The sequence below is a fragment of the Natator depressus genome, chromosome 7 (genome assembly GCF_965152275.1).
Source record: "Natator depressus isolate rNatDep1 chromosome 7, rNatDep2.hap1, whole genome shotgun sequence".
Taxonomy (NCBI): domain Eukaryota; kingdom Metazoa; phylum Chordata; order Testudines; family Cheloniidae; genus Natator; species Natator depressus.
Genome location: NC_134240.1, coordinates 96649093 through 96671430, shown reverse-complemented (window position 1 = coordinate 96671430; position 22338 = coordinate 96649093). Strand labels below are relative to the sequence as shown.

At 38.2% G+C, this 22338-nt stretch overlaps 1 protein-coding gene across 2 annotated transcripts in view; it reads left to right on the top strand.

The window, feature by feature from the left end:
• The window catches only part of LRRC27 (leucine rich repeat containing 27), a 55679-nt gene that overhangs the window by 4967 nt on the left and 28374 nt on the right, over window positions 1–22338 (top strand). For both annotated transcript variants that reach the window (XM_074959119.1, XM_074959120.1), the window contains 4 exons: window positions 2711–2769; window positions 12909–13061; window positions 18556–18808; window positions 21369–21509. In XM_074959119.1, coding sequence (XP_074815220.1) covers window positions 2711–2769; window positions 12909–13061; window positions 18556–18808; window positions 21369–21509 — 606 coding nt within the window. The remainder of the gene's footprint in view (window positions 1–2710; window positions 2770–12908; window positions 13062–18555; window positions 18809–21368; window positions 21510–22338) is intronic.

The following is a 22338-nucleotide window of genomic DNA, read 5'->3' as shown; positions in this document are numbered from 1 at the left end:
AGTCCTGGCAGGTCACAATAACCACTGAGACAAATGGTTAAGGGAAAGGTTATTTTACTGGAAACTTGCAAAGATTCCAATTTCCCATTACATTTTCTCTGTGATTTACAAAGATGGCTTTACAGTTTGTTTTCACAATTTTTGCTGCTTGCTTTTTTCCCCTCCCCTCATTTTTCAAGAATATCAGGCTTTGATTTACTACTTTTGTTGGAGGATTATTTATTGGAGGTTATTTGGATGACATGAATAGTGAAGTCACATGAGACTGTAATCTTATCTGTTGCTCCGTATGCCCCAGTTGAGAGGAGAGTGTATGCTGAGTGGATCCAGTAAGTGAAACTCTGTTTTAGGGAAGAGTAGCTGCAGGAAAGGCCAGTGCAGGAGCAGGAGGAAAGATTTTATCCCTCACTAACACTTTGGGCTTCCCATGCTCGCAGTCCATTTATTCAGGGCTATGTGCAGTAGCTAGAGTTTGAGATTAAGAAATAATACAGCACTCTAGAAAGAATAAATGCAATGAAAAAGCTGCATACTGTAGCTTTTAGATTATCATACTGAATGACTTAAAAAAACTGGTAAAATGTAAAGTAAGTATGACAGTTTCTCATATTACTTTGTATGTTGCACATGTCAGTGAGGCAGATCAATCACTGAAAGATAATGGTTTAGAGGGAGATAATATTGCATGTATGAACAATAAAGTGAAGGATTAAAAATTATGATTTCAATTTATAAATATTAACACCAAGCAGTTCATTTACTACCATTTCACTAAAAATCTGTGTGACCAAAACCAATTTTAGATTTAGTTTTTAGTTTTCACAGTGTAAAACCTAATAAATTCATCAACACTTTAAGGATGTATTCAGCCCTTCCATTGGGTCCAGGATGTTCTCAACTTGCAAAATCTGGCCTTATGGTGTGAGGGAAGCTCAATTTTTTTTCACCTCACAAGGAGCAGAGAACCTCAGAAATCAATTAAACAAAGTGTAAACCAAAAGTGATACTAATTATCCTTGTGACCAAGTGTCACAAAACCAGGCCTTATGGCAGCCCTTTTAATTTCAAAGAGAATTTTGTCTCTAACCTGTTCTATATGATAACATTGAAGAATTTACACACATAAAAAAATTAAGCTTCTAGTTTAAGCTAACAAGCATGGAAGTGCATACCAGAATCAAACAGATGTTACATATGGATGGATTCAGGGTGCACTCTTTCATGTGCCGGCTATGGACTGGTAACAGACCTTCCATCCTAGGGAGATATATAAAGATGTGTTCTCTTTAAGATACTTTAATGCAAGGCGAGGTATAGCTGTTGTTTTCTCAGGTGAGGTATGTTACACGTAGCGCCACTTAATGCTGAATGGTATAATACACTTAGTGGCTGAACAATATAATACAGTTTAGCATTTCATTACACACCCTATTGTCTTTTGTTGTAAGAGGTTTGATTTTTTGTTTTTGTTTAATTGATTTCATTATATTTCCTGGATTAAGTTGTAACATTGACCTTTTAATGCTGTTTTAAGAAATTATTTTTATTTTCAAAAGTGGGAGCATCTTGCATGGTTAAACTGAGACTGGGTCAAATATTGCCAATGATTCTGGATGCTGAATGACAAGCTTATCGTCTTCCATATTTGATAGGAAATATAGAAAACAACTATATCCATGTAATTGTATTCTGTTCTAATCATTTTAATGGATTCAGACATATTAACGAAGTCTATTTCTGATCCTGAGGCAGGATCCAAAGCATACTGATGCCAATAGGAGTCTTTCCATTGTCTTTAGTGGGTTTTGGATTAGGCCCTGAGTGAATAATCATAGGGAATCATGGATGTGTTAGGAGTACAGTACGTGATTGTCTTTAACTGAGTTGAATATTCTGATTCAACAAAATAATATGTAAAAGGGTATGATATGTAAAAGTTTTAATTTAATTTATTTTTCTTTCAAATTAATTGGCTGCGAAAAATGCATATGATAAATTTAAAACTTTTTTTTAAAGAGATAAACAAAGGTGGTTTTGAAACCACCAAACTTTGTTTTGTTGTATCTTAACAATATAATTTAGTTTTATCATTTCCATTCATCAAACTTCAAAAGAAATTATTTCCATGCTTCAGAATCTGTTTTTATCAAATTTCTGCTGTCAATTTTGTAATGGAAAACCCATTGAAAATAGAGTACTGATAATCCCTTGTCTATTAGAAAACAAATAGTCTAAGAAACTATTAGTTTTGTTTGTATGTAATATCTATGTTAAAAGAATGTTATTAAGGTTACAAACTCAAGCGATCAGAAGTTAGGAAATGCCAGAATTAAGGTTACCTGTACATGTCTGTTTAAATTTTTGCAAAGTTATAACCATTTGAAAACCACATCTTATAATGGAAGTGTCCGAACACCTTAATAGTAGGTGGCGCTACCAATAATAATCAGTTTTTTAAAAAAAAGCAGGAAACATCATAAAATATTGAAATGGTATGCAACAATAGCTTCCATTTGAAAGCAGACTTCAGGCCATCAGACCTTGAACCACTGAGATACACAAGCCATAGTTGATGGTAGCTGTGGAGAAGCAACCCATTTCCTTCAGATATCATTAGTATGGTAGGAAACAAAGGCATATGTTTTTGTGTTTTAACAATGCACTTTAATTTTGCTTTTACAATTGTTACTATTTTTGTTTTATTACAAAGGCAATTGAAAACTTTACTTTTAGAAAGAAATCCTATAAAAAGGCTGCCAGTGGAGCTTGGTAAGTACTTAATTTTTTCCCCCAGAAATCCTAGCAGACTTAGACTTTTTCCATTTAATGCTCTAGTCAAGATTAAAACTGTATAGCAAAGTATCTAAATATAACCAAAGAAAGCTTCTTGTTTTATAGCGAATATTTGTTGCACAGCAATTTAATGATGACAAACATTTTCAAAAGTGACCTCTAAAATTGTACCCACAAGATTGCGTGTGCAAAGATCCTATACGAACTGAGTAATTATATATCTACCTAACTTGCATCATCAGAAAAAGGGAGGAAGTGACCTGGAATGCTTTTAGAAGAACAGTAGGACTGAAGAATCTTAACAGAATGAGAGTGTTTGAAATTTAAGCAAATGTATTCTTTGAAGGCTACATATATCACATATGAAATATTTCTGTATATATGGATTCAGTAATTTACCATAGCTTAACATACAGAAACCAAAAACAGTAAACCATGTAAAATATCTATTATATGCATGACAATGTATCGGCTTCCACTGTCTAGTTAGTGTGATTTGTATGAAATAGCATTTCTTTGGTGGGAATATTTTGGCTATGCAGGTAATAGTAAGCCCAATATTCATATTGCACCTCAAGTATTCCACTTCCATTAGTACTTGCTTAGCAGCCACGTTGAAATGTCATTTTAAGATATGTTGTCTCTTGAAAATGTTAGTTTAAATGATATTTCTACATCAGCAAATCATCACTTTTGTAGATGACATGCAATTTGTATAACTACTGTATCCAAGAAAGAAGTTCAGGAAATAGTGATCAGTGCAGTGATTAGTGGCTCACTTATCTACTTCCTCCAACCCTTCTGACCCACCCCAGTACCTGTGGGTAAGATGTACATTTTTAACAGAGTAATTAACCATTGGAACAAAATTGTGGTGGATTTTTTGTCTCTGTGATGTGTTGGACCCTGTTCTGGGATGCTGCCTGATGTTCTGGGATTTCACTGAGTCTCTCCTGCTCCACCAGCCTGGGTTCCCACTTTCTGTTTTGCTGAATTAGGCTCTCCGGCCTCTTGCAGCGCGCACGCGCACACGCACACACAGGTGGGGCCACACACACCTGCAGCCATAGACTACAGGGGCTCTGTGTGAGAGGACTCCCCCAGCACTCACATGCACACCCATTTTGGGAGATAAACCCAAAATAATACTGTCTTGCACTGTATAGAAAGATCTGCACACCTAGGCTGATTAGGGAAGCAGCTACAGCTGTGGCCAGCTCAATCAGGGCCCAGCTGGCCCTTATAAGAGGGCTGGGGGCCAGGAGCTGAAGGAGTCTCACTCTAGCCCTGGAGTGGGAAAGGCTAGCTGCCTAGGAGCAAGGTACTTGAAGCAGAGCAGTGCTGGGGAAGGGCAAAGGGGAGCTGAGGAGCTCCAGCCTGGTAAATCCTTAGGCTGCAGGCCTTGGTGAAGGCCTATGAAGAGGTATTGGGGCTGCAGAGGTGTAGCCTGGAATAGGCAAAGGCAGCAGGTCCTATCCCCTTGCCAGTGATGAGGGGCCATTATAGACTGCAGTCTGCCCCAGTGAGCAGGGGCTAGATGATGACTGGCAGTAGCCACTGAGGCAAGGTGGGTTAGAGGGTTGGAGATTCCCCTGGGAGGGGAGACCCATAGTAAGGGGGTACTGCTGGGGGCAGAACCTTGCGGTAAAGGGGCACCGCGGTCCAGGAGGGACAAGGGGGCCAGCGGCAGGTGAAACGCCAGCCAGGAGGAGGCTCTCTGTATGCTGGAGAGCTAATTCCCAAGTCAACCAGCAGGAGGTGCCATTCTGGTGAGTCTCGACCTCACTACAAACGGGCATACATAGGTTACTGGCCATGTAAAGTCTACATGATACTAGAAACTGTGCTTTGTTGACAGTAAACCTGGCCATGTGCCTTCGTTACTGAAACTGAGTCTTGGGTCTTTTGGGCAATTCGATTGAAGCCTGTTGTCCGGGCTATCTGGACAGAGCCAGTGCAGTACACAGAGGGAACACACACACAGCCAACATCTGACGACACCATGGTTTGGACAAAGTGGTTTGGCAGGGGCAGCAGGGTGTGAGGGTAAGTTGCTGGCTGACCACTGCCAGGCTGGGGCCTTGCTACAAGGGTTGAGAGGGTGCTAGGGCTACAGGGGAAGTGTCCCAGGGAAAATAGGCAGCAGGTTGGAGGAGGGCGGTACGTGGCTGCCGGCTATAGGGTCCCTGGGTCAGGACCCAGAGTAGTAGGCAGGCCTGGGTCCTCCCCGCTTGCACCCCACTTGCCAATGAAGAGAGTGGCCAGTATCCAGACTGCAGTTTGTCCCTGGCAGAAGAGGGCGCTGCAGGCCAGGGATTGACGTAGGTCCAAAGAGTGGAGACAGCAGTGAGGGCAGATGTGATAGCACTAGCTGAAGGTGGACTGGAAGGGCCGAGAGCTAATTCCCAGGATGGCCAGCAGGAGGCACCATTGTGGTGAGTCCTGCTTTGTCACACGGCACATTACAACAATTTGTAACACACCCTGCTGCTTACTAAATCTCCACTGAACTATGACTGCAGAGGTGTTAACTGCCCACTTCATTTTAAGTGGTCTCCTATAACATGTGTGAACCATGCTTAACAATCAGTCCCATCTTGTATTTAGCTTGGACACTCTGGTTACCTTCCCCAGACCTGAAGATGAGCTCGGTGAAGCTTGAAAGCTTGTCCTTTCCATCAGTCAAAGAAAGTCCAATAAAAGATACTACCTCACCCACCTTGTCTCGCTCATATTCTGGGACCAAAACAGCTACAACAACACTGCAGACATATATAAAATGTTTTGTATTCTCTAAATCTCAGTATTACTTATCAGTGCAGTATTAAAGGCAGTCAGTATGGTTGCTTAGGGGTTTGGGAATGCTTGTTTGTTAGAGAAACAGAAATGCAGATATTTCAGCTGTTTGGGGTATATTTTTTCACAAAGCCAACAGCACAACACAGTGTTTAGTCTCTGTGCACTAAATGTTTTATACACTTATGACATACCACTGAATATTTGTATTTTAATTTACATTACAGTATACTAATTTGTAGTATCCATTGTAATACTACAATACTAAAGACTTGCGTTTTATTAGGTGGCAGGCAACTCTAGTATAAAAATATAGTTTTTGATAAACCTGTGTACTATAAAATTCTAATTTCCTACTAGTACTGAATGTTATGGTGTCTTTGACAACTACAGATATTTTATGATGGAAATATTCCTTGACAAACATGAATATGGATTGATTCTGCCTCGATAATGTTGTCTATCTTATGCATTGATGACAACAGACACCAGATACCATCTGGTGAAAACTGTACTTGGAGATAGTGCATTAAATCTTCTTTGTTTTGTTTTTCCTGCTGCTAAATGGGTATCACTAGTCATTTTATACAGTCTGTTTCAAGCTAGAATGGACAGAATACTTATTTAACTGTAGCTTTAGGCTGATGTAAACAGTATGTCTTCTCAAAATCATTAGAATGCAGCAGGTAAATAAGGATACAGTGAACAACTAAGTTTTGGATGATATTTACATATCAGCAGGAGACAGTTATGTGCCAATTTCTCTTACTTTAAAAATGTGTCAAAAAAGCTAGTGTTGGGAATCATTAGGAAATGGATAGATAAGACAGAAAATATCATTGCCTCTATATAAATTCATGGTATGCCCACATCTTGAATTCTGTGTGTGGTTCTGGTTACCCCATCTCTAAAAAGATATTAGAATTGGAAAAGGCACAAAGAAGGACAACAAAAATGATTAGGGGCTATGGAACAGCTTCCTATGAGGAGAGATTAAAAAGATTGGGACTGTTCAGTTTAGAAAAGAGATAATGAAGGGGGGATATGATGGAGGTTTATAAAATCATGAATGGTGTGGAGAAAGTGAATAAGGAAGTGTTATTTACCCCTTCACATAACACAATAACCAGGGATTACCCAAGGAAATTAATAGATAGATTTAAAACAAACATAAGGAAGTACTTCACACAACACACAGTTAACCTGTGGAACTAATTGCCAGGGGATGCTGTGAAGGCTAAAAGTACAACTGGGTTAAAAAAAAGAAAGAATTAAAGTTTATGGAAGATAGGTCCATCAATGACTATTAGTCAAGACGGTCAGGGAGGCACCCCCATGCTCTGGGTTCCATTAACCTCTGACTGCCAGTAGCTGGGCCTGGACGATAGGGTAATTATCAAGTGATCCATCCCATTCTGTTCATCCCCTCAAAAGCAGGATACTGGGCTAGACCGACCATTGGTCTGATCAGTAGGACCATTCTTATGCTCTTATTATCCTCTAGATGCTTATAAATTGACTGATTAATAATTTGTTCCAGTATCATTCCAGGTATGAAAGTTAGGCGGACTGGACTGTAATTCTCTGAATCCTCTTTGTTCCCCTTTTTAAAGACAGGCATTATGTTTGCCCTTTTCCAGTCCTCTGTGACCTTACCTGTCCTCCACAAGTTCTCAAAGATAATTCTAACAGTTCTGAGATTGCTTCAGCTAGTTCCTTAAGTTCCCTAGGATGAATTTTGTCAACCCCTGCTAACTGCAAGATATCTAATTTATCTAAATATTCTTTAACCTATTCTTTCCCTATTTTAGCTTGCATTTCTTTCCCCTTATTGTTTAATATTATTTGTTTTGAGTATTTGGTCACCATTAACCTTTTTAGTGAAGACTGAAGCAAAATGAGCATTAAACACCGCTGCCTTCTTGATGTCAGTTATTAGCTCGCGTTCCTTGCTAAGTAAAAGATATATACTTTCCTGCATCTTTCTCCTGTTCCCAATGTATTTAAAGAACCTCTTTTTATTGCCTTTTATGTTCCTTGCTAGGTGTAACTCATTTTGTGCCTTAACCATTCTGATTTTGTCCCTATATGCTTGTGCAATTCTTTTGTACTCCTCTTTAGCAATTTGTCCATGTTTCCAAATTTTGTAGGATTCCTTTAATGACTGAAAAATCAAAAAGAGCTCCTAATACAGCCATATTGGCCTCTTACTATTCTTCCTATTGTTTCTTCACATCAGGCTCATTTGCAGTTTTGCCTTTGATATTATCTCCTTGAGAAATTGACAGCTTTCTTGAGCTCCTTTTTCCCTTTGATTTTCTTCCCATGGGACCTAGTTCTGAGCTTGACATTTGCTTTTTTGAAGTCCATTGTCCTTTCTGCTGCTCTACTCCCTTATTTCCTTAGAAACATGAAATTTCATTTCATGATCACTTTCATTGACATTGCTTTCCACCTTCATATTCAATACCGATTCCTCCCTGTTGATCAGAATCAAGTCTAAAATGGCTGTCCCCTGGGTTACTTCCTCCACCTTCTGAAACAAAAAGCTGTCCCCAATACGTTTCAAGGACTTGTTGGAAATTGTGTTCTGCCATATTACTTTTCCAAGAAATGTCGGGGTAATTAATCTACCATTACTACAGGTCCTGATGGCCTATAGTAGACCTCTTATCATGAAATCACCCCTATTTTTCACCCCTTTTATCTTTATCCAGAGACTCAACGGTTGTGTCTCTCACCTCCTTCTGGAACTCAGAACAAGTGTATATATTGATGCATTATGCAACACCTCTTCCCTTTTTACACTGCCTGTCCTTCCTGAACAAGTTATACCCAATTAAGTCATTTAGCTGATATATGTAACCCAGTATTGAGGTGTGGCTGCAGCCCTTCTCCCTTTTCCTCCTCAAGGGTTTGGATCCTGGGTTCGCCTGTGAGAGTGCCTCAGGCCTCCACCCTAGGAAACCCCTCCTATTGCAGAGAACAGCCTGTGATTTGGGAAAATAATCACCCAATCTCACACAGAGCCGTGTCAACCAGAGCACAGTAAAATAAAATAGCTATTACAATTCCCAGAGTAATAAAACAATAACCTGGGTTTTAGTAAGTATGGAGAACTCAGGATAGGGAAAAATGGAAAAGCAGATTAGGAGAATAAAAGACAAAAACAATACATAGTCTGTAGTTCTTGCAACACTTACAAACCCACCCTGTGCTCCTTTTCAGCACCTCCTCAGACAAATAATGAATTTAGGCTGAGTCTTTGATCGGTGGTGTAGCACTGAAATTGGTGGCTGTCTTAAAACACAATATCAGATAAATACAGGGGTTTTCTAATAAGGTCTCCACACCAACGATCGGAAGATGATCTTTGCAGCTCCCTGGTCTGGATTCAAATGTGCGGTTAGGCTGGCTCTTGGTAGCCTAGGTCTCCTACGTTTCTGGTCTTGGCAGAGATGACACTGTCCACTGTCCCAGAAATCCTCAAAGGGCTCAGTTTTCACTGGGGTAGGAATGTCCTCCCTGGCTGTGCTCACTCCAAACACAATGAAAACTCAAAGTAAAACCAAACAGTTTGTCTCGGAGTTCTGGTTTATGATTGCTTCTGGTAGTGTTGCAAGCTAGTTCTATCTGTGAAATCGAGTCCTGAACCTCTCTAGTTGTTGTTTCTGTAGTCATGGGGGAGTCCCCTAGAAATTCAGTGTGGTATTTCAGGAGCATCCTCTCTAAAGGGGTTACATGCACTAATACTTCCAGTTCTTAGTGTTTATTCCCCATAGTCCTTGAATTGGTGTATAGACATTTCCAGTGGTGAGTGGATTCACCCACTCATTTCCCTCTTTTATGACCCTATTGTAATTAGTATGTAAAGCACTTGCTGATTAAATTCCACCTCCATAGAAAACACAGCTGCCAAAATAATTTTTCTTGCCTACCACTTGGCTCAAGTCATTTCTCTTTTCAGATCCCTTTACTGACTACCCATCATCTTTCTTATTAATTTCGCTCCTGAACCTCACCTTCATGGCCATGTATAACTTCACTCTACACTTGTATCTTTAGTCTTGTTTCCAGCTACTTCCCCTCAAAGCCCCTTTGCAGTTCCTAAGCCTGACATTTGTCTGTTCACTGAGGGCCCAATACTGTTAATCTTTCTCAGTTTGAGTGGCATTTTATTTGGCCAGTAGTGCTGTTGAGTTCAGTGGACCTGCTCTCAAAGTAAAGTACTTCAACACCAAGAAGGGTGGCTGAATTGCTTGCTTAGGTTTGAAGAGGGTGGAAGAAGAAAACTTTCTTCATGCCAACCAATGTGCTTGGAACAACCTCTATGTGCCAACTGATTACACGCTCTCTCCATTCAAATCTTACCTCAGAACTTTACTCCTTTCAGGAGACCTATCAATTCTAATCTTACATTGGTTGCAAGTTGAATATCTCACTGGTTACTATTTTTTTTTTTAAATAAAATGTGAGGAAACAGATTCTGCCTCTCACACAATACAGGTAAATCTATGTCAAGGTATGTTTTTCCACCTTCTCTTGTGTCCACTGTTTTATTTTCATGTTATTGTCTAATTTCTGGCATAGGTTTAAAGGTTAGTATCCATGTCTCTTTATTTTTGTGTGTCATGCACACCTATGATATCTGAAATAAATAATAATGGCTGTAAGATGTTACTTTAGTATATATTTTAATACAGAAAACTTGATGTAAGTAGGTTCAGTTCTGTTGATGTCAGCGGGGTTGGACCCACTTATGCCTGGTCTGAATTTGGTTCATTTTGTTTAAAACTTTAAGAAACCTTGGTAGTTGACAGAGGACAGACTGATCATCAAAACCATGACTTATCATCAAAAGACTAGATATCTGACAAATAGCCTAATGGCTAAGACATTCTTTTAGTTGAAAATAAATACTATATCTTGGTCCTCTTCTGGATGCAGTGGGGCCAAAATAACAGTGGAACCAAGACAAATCTATTCTGCAGAGGAGGGACCAGAATACTGAGAGCCTGAGTATTTCCTGTGTACCAAAGGCCCTGGCTCTGTCGGGGTTCTCCTTGGGTTGGAAGATTCATCACTGCTTGTTTCCACAGGCTCATGCCCGCAGCAGAGAACACAAGCATCCTATAGTCTACTCCACCCTGAGTTGTGGAAGGAAGGATTCCTCACCACACCCTACGCTCATGGAGAATCCCAGTGCTTAGCCCAGTTTCTCATCTTATTTTGCATTTTTCTTTTTCCTGTTTGTGAGCCGTTAATATTGCTGTATTGCCATTTCTAGGGGAGTGTAGCATGATTAACAATTGTACTGACATCAAAGTTTGTTTTGCAACATTCCTTTCAACTTTAATTACTAATAATTTGGAATCAAATAATTGTGCTATAAATAATGGTTGTCATTCCTGCAAGTAAGGTTTGGCTGAAAACATTTTTGAAGTACAAATATACTGCTTAATAGAATAAAGCATAAAATAAGCTCACACAGAATATTAAGTACTATGCCTTTACAAATCAAGACAAAATAAATTGATGTTCAGTCAAGCTGTGAATGAAGTTTTTAAAGTGCCATTCTGTCAAGGTAGCGTGAAAAATCTGTTTTCAGTGACTAGACTCAAGATCTCATTTTTCACATTGTGCTTCCAAATATTAACTATTAACCTAAAATCAATCAATCATGCCATGCCAAAATATTTGTCATCACAGGTAAAATTTTTTAGAAATTGAATAAACTTGTTTTATAAAATAGGTTTTAACTCTGAGGTTTGTTTAATCCATAAAAAATATAAATTCCATTATTAATGGCCTGGCTTAGAATATGATTTAATTCTGCAGGTCCAATTAATAGGGAAATATTTGTTCTGATCACTTTTATTTTTATTAATTTAGGCCTTGTGGTGGAGTGGGGATAGAGATAGGTCAAAGATCCCTGCAGCCTACATTGCACATTTGGCAGCTGTCCCCAGCTCAACCACAGCATTAAGGATACTTGTCAGGAAGCAGGGTAGTGCACAGCTGATAATGTATGATGCACTGCTAATTGCAGCTCTAACACAGTGGCTCTTTCCATCACTGGCTGTCTTGTGCTGCCTGCACTGTTGCTTAAAAGCAAGGTAGAAGACTGAGGCATGCAAGCAGGATGCGTATATTTACTGGACCCTTTCAGGAGGGAAAGCTGTATGTGGCATCCCTCTCCTGTCATTGGGGAGGGAAACGTCTATCTCCTTTTGCAAGAGTAGTGCCAAGCATTTTAGGAGTGATAGGGTGGTAAATGGAAAGCAGTGGAGAGACAAAGATTGGGAGAGAAGGAATGCAGAGCAAAGTACCAAAAAAGGGTTGATGGATGAAATTAGATGAATGGGGGACAAGGAATAAAAAAAAGAAAAAAAGTGGTAGTGCTCTGCCCACAATCCAAAGTCTATTCACTTATTACACAAAAATGAGAATCAAGATATTAAGCACTATAATAGAAAATGGGAAGACATGGCAAAGGGAGGGAGCAACAAAGGCAAAAATAGAGAGTACATTTTTTTTATCTTATATAACTGTTGGTGCCAAAATATGTCAAAACACAAAAATAAATTTTGTTGTCAGGAATCAAGTAACATAAGTGTGTGAGGATGATCTGATAAATCTGTTTTATTTGCAAGATGAGCATAAGAGCTGTGTTCCTAAATATGGGAGAGGGCATAGAACTACCTTGATAGGGAAAAATAGTTTTGGTTAGGAATAAAATATTTTTATATATCATTGCATTAGTGACACTGTCTTTTTGCATGTTTATATCTGTGTAAGTGTGTCTGATGGGAACAGTACAAGTGTGTTTGAAGTTTTGTATCTTTGGTATATCTTTGCCTCATTTAGTTCAAATCTGATCTTGGTGTGGCATGGTAGTCCCTGATACAAAGGCTGTGTTCTAGAGACACCTGATTTGTTTTCATGTGGGAGGCAGAACGTTTGATGTACCTGAGCCTTAGTTATTCTACATTCATTGGTGAATATCAAAAAGCTTAGAAATGAGATGTCTGCCTTTAATAACTACATATGTAATATTAGATATTTTAGAGTATATAAAATAAATTTAGTCATTTTCTACTTCTGCAACCAGCAGACTGGAAATCAGACTTGTCCCAATTTTTTAATTTTTTTTAAGGCAATATACAATATCAATAGATGTATTAAGGATGAGTTCCATAGAAATAGCTATAAAAAAATTGTAATGGAAAATAAATGTCTACAACTTAGTCATATTTGAGTCTTGAATGTGCAGATAGCTTTCTTCCAAAATTTTTTTACAGATTAAACTATTTTTGCAGGTAACTTAACTTCATTGACAGCATTGAATCTAAGGCATTGCCCTCTGGAGTTTCCACCTAAAGATGTTGTACAGAGAGGACTGCAGTCCATTCTGTGCTTTCTGCGGAATGTTGGTAATGGAAAACTTGTCAATTTAGAGCCAGATACTCAAGGTATGTAGGACAATTTATGAATATTTATTAAAATTGTAATTAGTTGTTTTTCAAAAAAAGTGAATAAAACAATGCATTCCCTGTATAGCTTTGTGTCAGTAGTACCATCAACTCTTGAATAAAAAAAGTTGGACAAGTCCTGATATATAAATAGAAAAAGAAATGTATTATGATGTTTTTAAAACATATTTTAGGGTTTTGACATTGCAAAAAAGTATCTGGACTTTTATGTGGTAAGAGAGAAATCCAGGGAAGGGACTTAAAGATGTCTGATGTGGCTGGAGCAACAGGAGTGGAAGATGTCTTCAAAAAAGGCAGTTCTGATAATAGAGGAGACATGAGAACAGGGACGGCTGGACACATGCATTAATCAACATGAAAAATGACTAACATATACAAGATTTTTTAGCAAGGGGGGTAGAAAGAAAAAGCCAGATTGTGATGATATTTAAAGAGTAGTAGTAACAGGTCTTGGTGAGAAACTGACTGTCAGGACAGAGATTATACTAAGGTTGAGACCCTCAGAGATGGTAAGGATAGTAGAGTTTCCAAGAGACAGAGGAGAGGAAATATAGGACTCATCATAACAAATCCCACAAGTGTTTTACGGTCCTCTTTCTGATAGTGGCCAGGTATGTCAGAGAATGGTCTGAGAAATCCCATAATAAACAATTATGGAATAACTTGCTCATAGGACAGATGTCTTTAACCCCAGGCAATTAGTGGTTAGCATATGTCCTAAAGCATAAAGGATTATATTGCTTATAAATATTTATCCTATTAATGTAACTGGATGTTCCTATCAGGAGAAATAAAAAGTTGAATTTTAGAAATGTTGAGTTCAGAATGGTGATTGAACATCCAAAAAACTCTCTAAGCTGCATTAAGAGATGCAGAATAGACATAGGGAGAGGGATCAGGGATAAAGAGGTAGATTTGGGAATCATTCACATAGGTGACAGTTGAAACTGTGGTAATAGATGAAGTCAGCAAGAGTAAGGAGACAAAGGGACAGAAATCTGAAAGACACCAAGGGGAGCAGAGAGTGTGAAGAATCACTGAAGGAGATATTGCCATGTTTGTTTTAGTGACCACAAGTGTTCAGGATCTATGTTTTACATCTCAGGTGGTAGACTATATCTCTAGCAGCACTGTGCTCCATATCAATTTGCTGTGGAGCTGCTTCAGCACTGATCAGGAAAGAAAATATCGTTACTGAATTGCCAGCATCACTTTCTGCATGCAATACCTCTGCCTAACCCTGCTGAGAATGGTCAAAAAGGAAGTCTGTTTGCGACTGGATTATAGAATAGCTAATCTAAGTGTATTCAAGAATCCATACAGTGTTTGTATAAATTCCTATAACAAATATAAACTATTTTTTCAAAAATCATTGTAGATCTATTTGAAGCAAACTTTTCTGAAGATTTCATTACATTAAAAGACCAAAATAAACTAGTGTTCTTTCAAGTAAAGGGACTATATTGTTTTATATGATACTGTGCATACTTATTTAAACCTTTGGACTAAATTCTTTCCACATTAATGTACATTTTAGTGTAAAATACACAAAATGCATTTACTTATGTTTTTATGTTATCAACACTAAGAATTTTAGGTTAGGTATTATCAGTATTATGCTATTCTGTAACAACTAGCTAATTTACTAGCAACAGGTAGTTATTTTTGTGCTGACTGTAGACAGATGCAAATACCTTATTAGAGAGACTAAGTAACATAGTGGATTAGTCTCTCTAATAAGGTATTTGCATCTGAATTAAACTGACTTGTCTGGAGGGCTGAGTTCTCAAATCTTGGATTAGGCCTTGAGTCAGTGAGTTTTGGTAACCTCGTCCTATTTATCTACATCACGAACCCAATCCACAATCTGGCACATTTTTTAGTATCTACTCAAGACAGGATTATACTAGAATAAAAGAGTTATTGTAGGTCAAGGATGAGATTAATTCAAAAATCTGTTTGAAGAAGTGAGCCCAGCACCTGCCTGCACAATGTGCTCCTTATGCCTGCCTCAAAGTTACTCTGTTCTGATCATTTTTGAAAATTAACAGTCTTCTAGAAAATGCATGTCTTCTATATTACCCCCCCATACTATGTACCATGTGTCAGTATTCTAGATTGCAAATAGAGAAGACCATTTAGGATGCAAGATTGCTCCTTATAATATATTATCTAGTCTTTTGTCTAGTCTAGTCTTAGTTTAGACTTTAATATAGTAGACTATGCACATACTTTCAAGTTCTATATTTCACAGAATTGCCTTCTATGCTACAAGAAGAAGCAAAGGCCATTGTTAAAGAGTACAAGAGAAAGTCAAAGAGATACCCTGCTCTTAGGAAAGCATTCACTGGTCCATGGAGACAGATGAGCTTCATTAGTGAGTTTAGCAGAATGTTTGTTAGAGGAAGATAACTTTTTATGTTTTATAGGAACATACTAACAATTGCATACATTTGTAGACATACATTGTAGTGTCCACAGAACGTGTAATCTCAAAATGTATTATTGAGTCTTGCTATTAAAGTTTAATAATGTAGCATATCAAATTTCATATTTAAATTTCTGAAATCAAATTGAAAAAATAGTTTGTATAGATTACATTTGTGCTTAATATACCTGCGATCTATGGCTATCTTTTAAATGGGTGTGTACTTAGCATTTCCATCAACAGCATGATCCTTTGTAGAGCTGAAATGGGGGAAGGAAGTTTGGGTGCAGGAAAGAAAAAACAAATACTTACCCTTAATTTTGAACCAGAATTTATGTCCCATGTAAGATATTCAAAAAATGATGCCTGTTATAGATTTTGGAAGTAATTGGGTAATAAGTCCTTTCCATTTCTGAAATATATTAGAAAGCCTTTGTTTAAATGGAATTGGGCTTTTTACAGTTTTCAATGGACCTTATAATAAGAAATAAATTTGATCATGAAAAATAGAAGCAAAACAATCTGTTCAAGAAGATAGAACAATTCTTTCTAATAATGAACTCTTATTTATTCTGAAAAGTACATTTGCCTTTGAGAATTATTTGCATTATCTTGAATAAGAAGTTTAAAATAGCCATGGAATCATCTTTTCTGTTAAGTAGAAGGAATAAAACTCCTAAATCCTTGATAATGTGTCCCGTAGAGAGGACTATTTGGTAAATCTTATTCAGCATCTGTTAAAATTCAATTTTTGATATCACTACTAAGAATTAAAGGACTGATCTTTTGTTTGTAAAAAGTCCATATTCTGTAGATAGACTCTTTTGGCTTTACTCTGTGCAGAAGAACTTGTAATGTTTCTGATAATCACTTTTGCATAATCAGCTATAACAAATAGTGAGAATAGAATCAATGAATTATATCAGATTTTATCTAAAAATCACGCCATGAGGTAATTTTGATACATATCAAGTAACAAGTAAATGTTTAGTTTAGAAATCACCACAATTGTTTCCAACAATCACTTGATTGTCTGTTGTTTGGTGCAATATGGACTAGTATACTTATTTTTTTCCTGAGATCCCTGTAAATATTTGTTATACATTAAAATGTAAGCCAAATAAATTATATTTTTAAAATGCTATAGTGTCTCTTTTCTTGTCTAATTTCTTTCTTTGGTACATACATGATTTTGAAAATTTTATGGATTGTTTTTCAGCCACTATATAACTACATAAAAAGGTAGCCTTGCATGCTATTTATTTTCTATTTCATTCAAAGACAGTATATTTTAACTACAAAATAATTATAAAATGTATATGGGAACAGCTTAATAACTCAAGCTACTGCAATATCATACTATTCTACTTTAGATACTGTTATAATTAAGGAAAAATACTCCCAATAGACTTCCATTTTCAGAATTTGTGGGCATGCCACATTTGGGAACCTTCTGTAATATTCAAGAGTTTTCTGCTCCCTCCCACATGGCCCATCTGTTCATGCTGGATGAGCAGTATGTAAGAGGTAGTATATATACACTTCATGAAGCGAATATAATAGAATGTGCTATGGGAGAATGCATTTCCTCTAAAACTTGAGGAAAAGAGAGAGATGAAATATAGCTGTTTAGTTCTCTGGGATTCAAGGAACCTCCAACTCTGCAGCTTCTGCCAAACCAAACCTTAATGCATCTTAGTCCTGACCTGTAAATATAAAAGATTCAAGTTGTGTATATATATAGACAAATGTACATAATAGAATAATTTGAGACAGGGTTTTCTTTTACTGGGATACCACAGAGATTTGAAACCCAGGCCTTCAGAGATAAGACTTCATGCATAACTTTTTTTTCCTTAATGTTGTATTTCATAAAGATTTCAAGTTCATGTTGGCTATGTTAAAAGGTTTTTCCGAACTGGACTAACAGATCTGCACCTCGGCATTTATTCCATGCTATGTATCTTAGTGCTTAGCATTTTACTTTCTTCTGATATTTCTCTGGTACAAATATCTTACTTGCTGGTCATCATGCATAGAGTGTACATGCATTCATTTACTCTTTATTCATACATAGTTTATGTAGTATATATTTACACTAGCCAAAAAACTACATTAAGAAAATATAAATACTGTATGGTTAACCACTAAAAAAGTGAAAAATGCATTGCTTAAGTTAAGAGATGGGCCCACGACTGCACCCTAATGGCTAGAAGTCTTTGGCACCAGTTCCAGGGGCAAATTTCAGAATCCTGTGGCATAGTCTGAGAACATCCATACACCAACCTCACAATATTTAAGGTGAGGTATGGTTATTAGCTCAGATGTCCCAGCTGGTCTCAACTACAGCAAACTACGAGGAAAGGTGTCTTAGGCTCTGATTTAGCAGAACCCTTATTCATATGTTTAAATTCCATTGCCATCAGTGGGATTTAAACATGTGCTTAAAGTTAACCATGCACATAAATGCTTTGCTGATGAGGGTGAAGTCACTCACATTGAAGTTAAGCACATGCTTCCATGCCTGGTTCATTGGGCCTTAGACAGCAAGTCAGATACAGCTTTATAGACCAAAATTTACTTTTGAATTGTACCCAGAAGTGAATGGGAAGTGAGGTGCTGCTATTGGTAAACATGTTCCTATAGGTTGACTTCACTTAGCAGTTGAGCAGCTACATATACTACCTACACAGTACAGAGAATGCACCATGGTGAAAAGTTTAGATTTATTATTTTAGAGTTACTCTTTAGTGGCAGAGTGAAGAGACAATCTCAAAATAACAGACCTCACATTTTTGTCATGTGTTAACTTTACCGTTATAGAAAAATGTTTCCATTCATTTTAATGCATTGTCTACTGCGCCTTGTTCAGATGGTTGTAGTTTACTAATGAAGGGGAAAAGCCAGAGTATGAGAACAACAAACTACTCTTTCACATGTATAGTCACATTCCTGAGGAAAAAAATAGAAATTTGCAAAACAAAATCTAGTAACTTCATTGGTCTGATAGATGAGTATATAGTAATCTCCTTTTTACTCCAATAGAAATGCCACCTGTTGAAAAGTTAAATTTAACTGAGTTGATGAAATCCAGTTTGGATTTGTCAGATGAGTGGCCGAATGAAGAAGAAATGCTACGATTTCAGAAGCTGAGGGAGGAAATGGTAAAAGATGAAAAGGAAGAATTTCTTGCTAACCAGGATTTAAATCCTAAAGCCACTATGCAGGAGTTTGCTGAGTTCAGAAAAAACGGCAGAAAGAAAGAGAGGCTCTACCACAAGTCAGCAACTCTTTCCAGGTGAAAGAAAGTATTATATATATTTTAATTTCATATAATGATAAACAGTATGGAATACTATGTATTGGGCAGGTGATGAATAACCAAACTTCTAAGTGGAAAGATTTAAAAGCATTTTAACATACAGCCCGATTAAAAACACTCCATCTGTGCCCAGATGATGCGTTAGTGATGCTTAGAACAAAGAAAGAAAACAAAAAGGCCCTAAATAACTACATTTTCTCTAAAACTAGGAAACAGCAAGCGCTATCAACTTTGTAAACATGAGAAAGGAAAGATGACTGGTTGAAACTGACATCCCCATGAAGATATAAAACTTTATCAATTCATATTTTAATAATTACACTTTTGGAAATACTTTTGGAACATGCTTGACTGAAAGCAGTAAAATCTGTTAATGCACACTAGTGACTAGAAGACCCATTGCACTTTTAGCAGATAAGGCTATTGCATGATACAGTGTAATTAGTTCATGTATTTTGCTAACTGATGCCAATGAAACTTCATAGTATGCTAGTAAATGAAAAATAGGGTGGTATTTTTGTAAAAGTAATGAACTTTAGGTAATAATCCCTCACTAGAGGACCTATTAATTCTATGCTGAAAAGGGGAAATATACTTGTTCACATTATTAAGTGTGTGGATTAGCAAATTTCTCCAGTATATATTTTCTCTTGAGTCACTATAGTGTTTTGTCAAATGTACAATATTATGGAACTGCAAATATATACTTTAAGTCTAAGAATTAGTAATAGTGAACATTCTTTGAATTTCAAAGTTTTGTTGAAATTAAAAATGAAATCAGGAACATTTTTTACTAAAGTTTTACCATTATTCCCCGCCACCTGTTTTTGAGCAAACACAGAGCTGGGTTATTTTTAATTTAGTCTTTGAATGAAATTTCACATTTCAAAGAAAAATGGGGAGAAATTTTCACAACATTTTTTCTGAAAGTTTTCCCTCCCCCCCCCCCCCGCACCCGCCCCGCCCAGCACTTTTATGATTAAACAAACTTTTGCCCCCTTTAGGCTGGGAAGATGCAATGTATACACTCTGCCTACGTAGAAACTAGACACCTGCGGCTGGCCCGTGCCAGCCGACTCAGCAGTTGGGGCTGTTTCATTGCTGTGTACACTTCCAGGCTTGGGCTGGAGTCTAGGCTTTGAGACCTTCCCACCTTGCAGGGTCCTACAGTCCGGGCTTCAGCCCAAGCCTGGAAGTCTACACAGCAATGAAACAGCTTCACAGCCTGAGCCCCGCAAGCCCGAGTCTGCTGGCACAGGCCAGCTGCGGGTGTCTAGTTGCTGTGTAGACATACCCTTAATCAGTGGTTTTCAGCCAGGGGTACATGTACCCGTGGGGCTACACAGAAGTCTTCCAGGGGGTACATCAACTCATTTAGCTATTTGACTAGTTTTACAACAGGCTACATAAAAAGCACTCGCAAAGTCAGTACAAACTAAAATTTCATACGACAATGACTTATACTGCTCTATATACTACACACTGAAATGTAAGTACAGTATTTATATTCCAATTGATTTATAATTATATGGTAAACATAAGAAAGTAAGCACTTTCAGTAATAATGTGCTATAACACTTCTGTATTTTTATGTCTGATTTTGTAAGCAAGTAGTTTAAGTGAGGTGAAACTTGGGGGTACGCAAGACAAATCAGACTCCTGAAAGGGGTACAATAGTCTGGAAAGGTGGAGAGCCATTGCCCTAAATCCCTGATTTAGCAAGCTATTGAAACCATTTGGACTACTTATATGCTTAGACACTTTGTTGAATCAGGGCCTAAATGTTGTTGGAATGTCAATGATCTATTGTGCCTATTAAAGTTTAGAAGGAAAAAAGCCAAATTGGTTTGATTTCTGTGTTTTCTTATTCTCTGTTTGGCCAAGGATCAAACCCACACAAATCTGCCTTGTGAATTTAGTTATCCCTAAGGGCCTTAGGAGTGTATGACACAGGCAACCGCCCAGGACGCCATGGTCAGTGGGGCACCATGGTCAGTAGGGGTGAGTGCCGGCGAGCCAGCCTGGCAGAGAGGCGCAAGCCTCATTGTTCGCCTCTGCAGACTCAGCGGGCCAGTCCCTGGGTCCCCCTTTTCCATGGGCCCGGTGGTCATGGGGTGTATTGCTGGGCCAGCAGTTGCCACTCTCCAGCTGCCCAGCTCTGAAGGCAGTGTTGCTGCCAGCAGCAAGGACAGAGGTGGCAATACTCCATACCATGCCACCCTTACTTTTGCACTGCTGCTAGTCGCAGTGCTGTCTTCAGAGGCGGGTGCCCGGCCAGCAGCCACCACTGTCTGGCCATCTAGCAGGCACTTAATTTGTGTCAGTGCCTCCTGGTGCTGAACCCTAGCATCTCTTTCATTACAAATTAAGCACATGGAGGAGCCCACAGGTGCCAGGGGCAATGAGAGTATCTGCCCAGGGAGCCTGCAGGGTGCCATTTTCCCTAAGGCCAGGCCTCGCTATCATTAATATTTTCACCTGCTTGCCCTTTCATGCAATATTTAATTACCTGTATCAAACTGCCTATTTTAAAAAGGAAGAAGTTCTCGCAGAAGAATACATTTTCTGAGTTTCAATCATATGATAAGATGATTCAAGCAAAACGAGCTGAAGAGTTCAGACTGGCTGTGCAAAAGGAACTGAAAGAGACCCAGGCTTTAATTGAACAGCACAGAAAGTAAGTTTTATGGTTATGTTGCTTAATGACAATGCTGTCTTTTTTAAGTTGTTGTTCAGCCATTCTTAACACATTGTAACTTTTTTCCCCTTCACAAATCACCCATGTTACCATTTGTAAGGAAAGAAAATCATTACAAATGATCTGGATTACGAATAGAAATGTAAGGGGTACTTTCCTTCACAAAGCACAGTGCTCCTAGGGGAGCAGAGTGTGAACTATTGAATTTCTCATTGATTTCACTGGGGAAATGTGAGCTCCTGTTCCCATCTAGTGGGGAAAATGTTCCCTTTCACTATTCCTTACTTCATATGATAGAAATATTTAAATAACATTTTTTAATCTTTACTAATGGCAGAGTACTCAGATGCGGATTAGGGGTTTGTGGTAGCCCCTTTCCACCCCTTCTGCCTGAAGTCCCTCCTCCCTTGTATTCCCGCCCCCCCCTGCATTCCTGCCAGGGAAATGGGGTCAGGGTGCGGGGGCTTGCTCCGCCCAGTGCTTCTGCTGAGGAGCTAGGTCAGGATGCAGGGGCTTTGTAGCTTATAGGGCTAGCCTGCTTGCTTGCCTATATTTTATTATAGGTTTATAATAGAGTATATGTTGACTGTAATGCAAGGGACCTACAGGCCACATCCTGTATGTTGAGCTAAGGCAAGGTTAGCACATATGTTTGGGAACTTTCACCTTATTCTGATCAGATTAATTGGCAAGTCTATAACCCATACTATCCAAATTAATATTAACCTCTGTGACAAAGCTCTAACCTTGTCTCAGTGGGTCCCACGCTTCCTGGTGGATTTCAGTAGCCTCAGAGGCTCACTGTGAC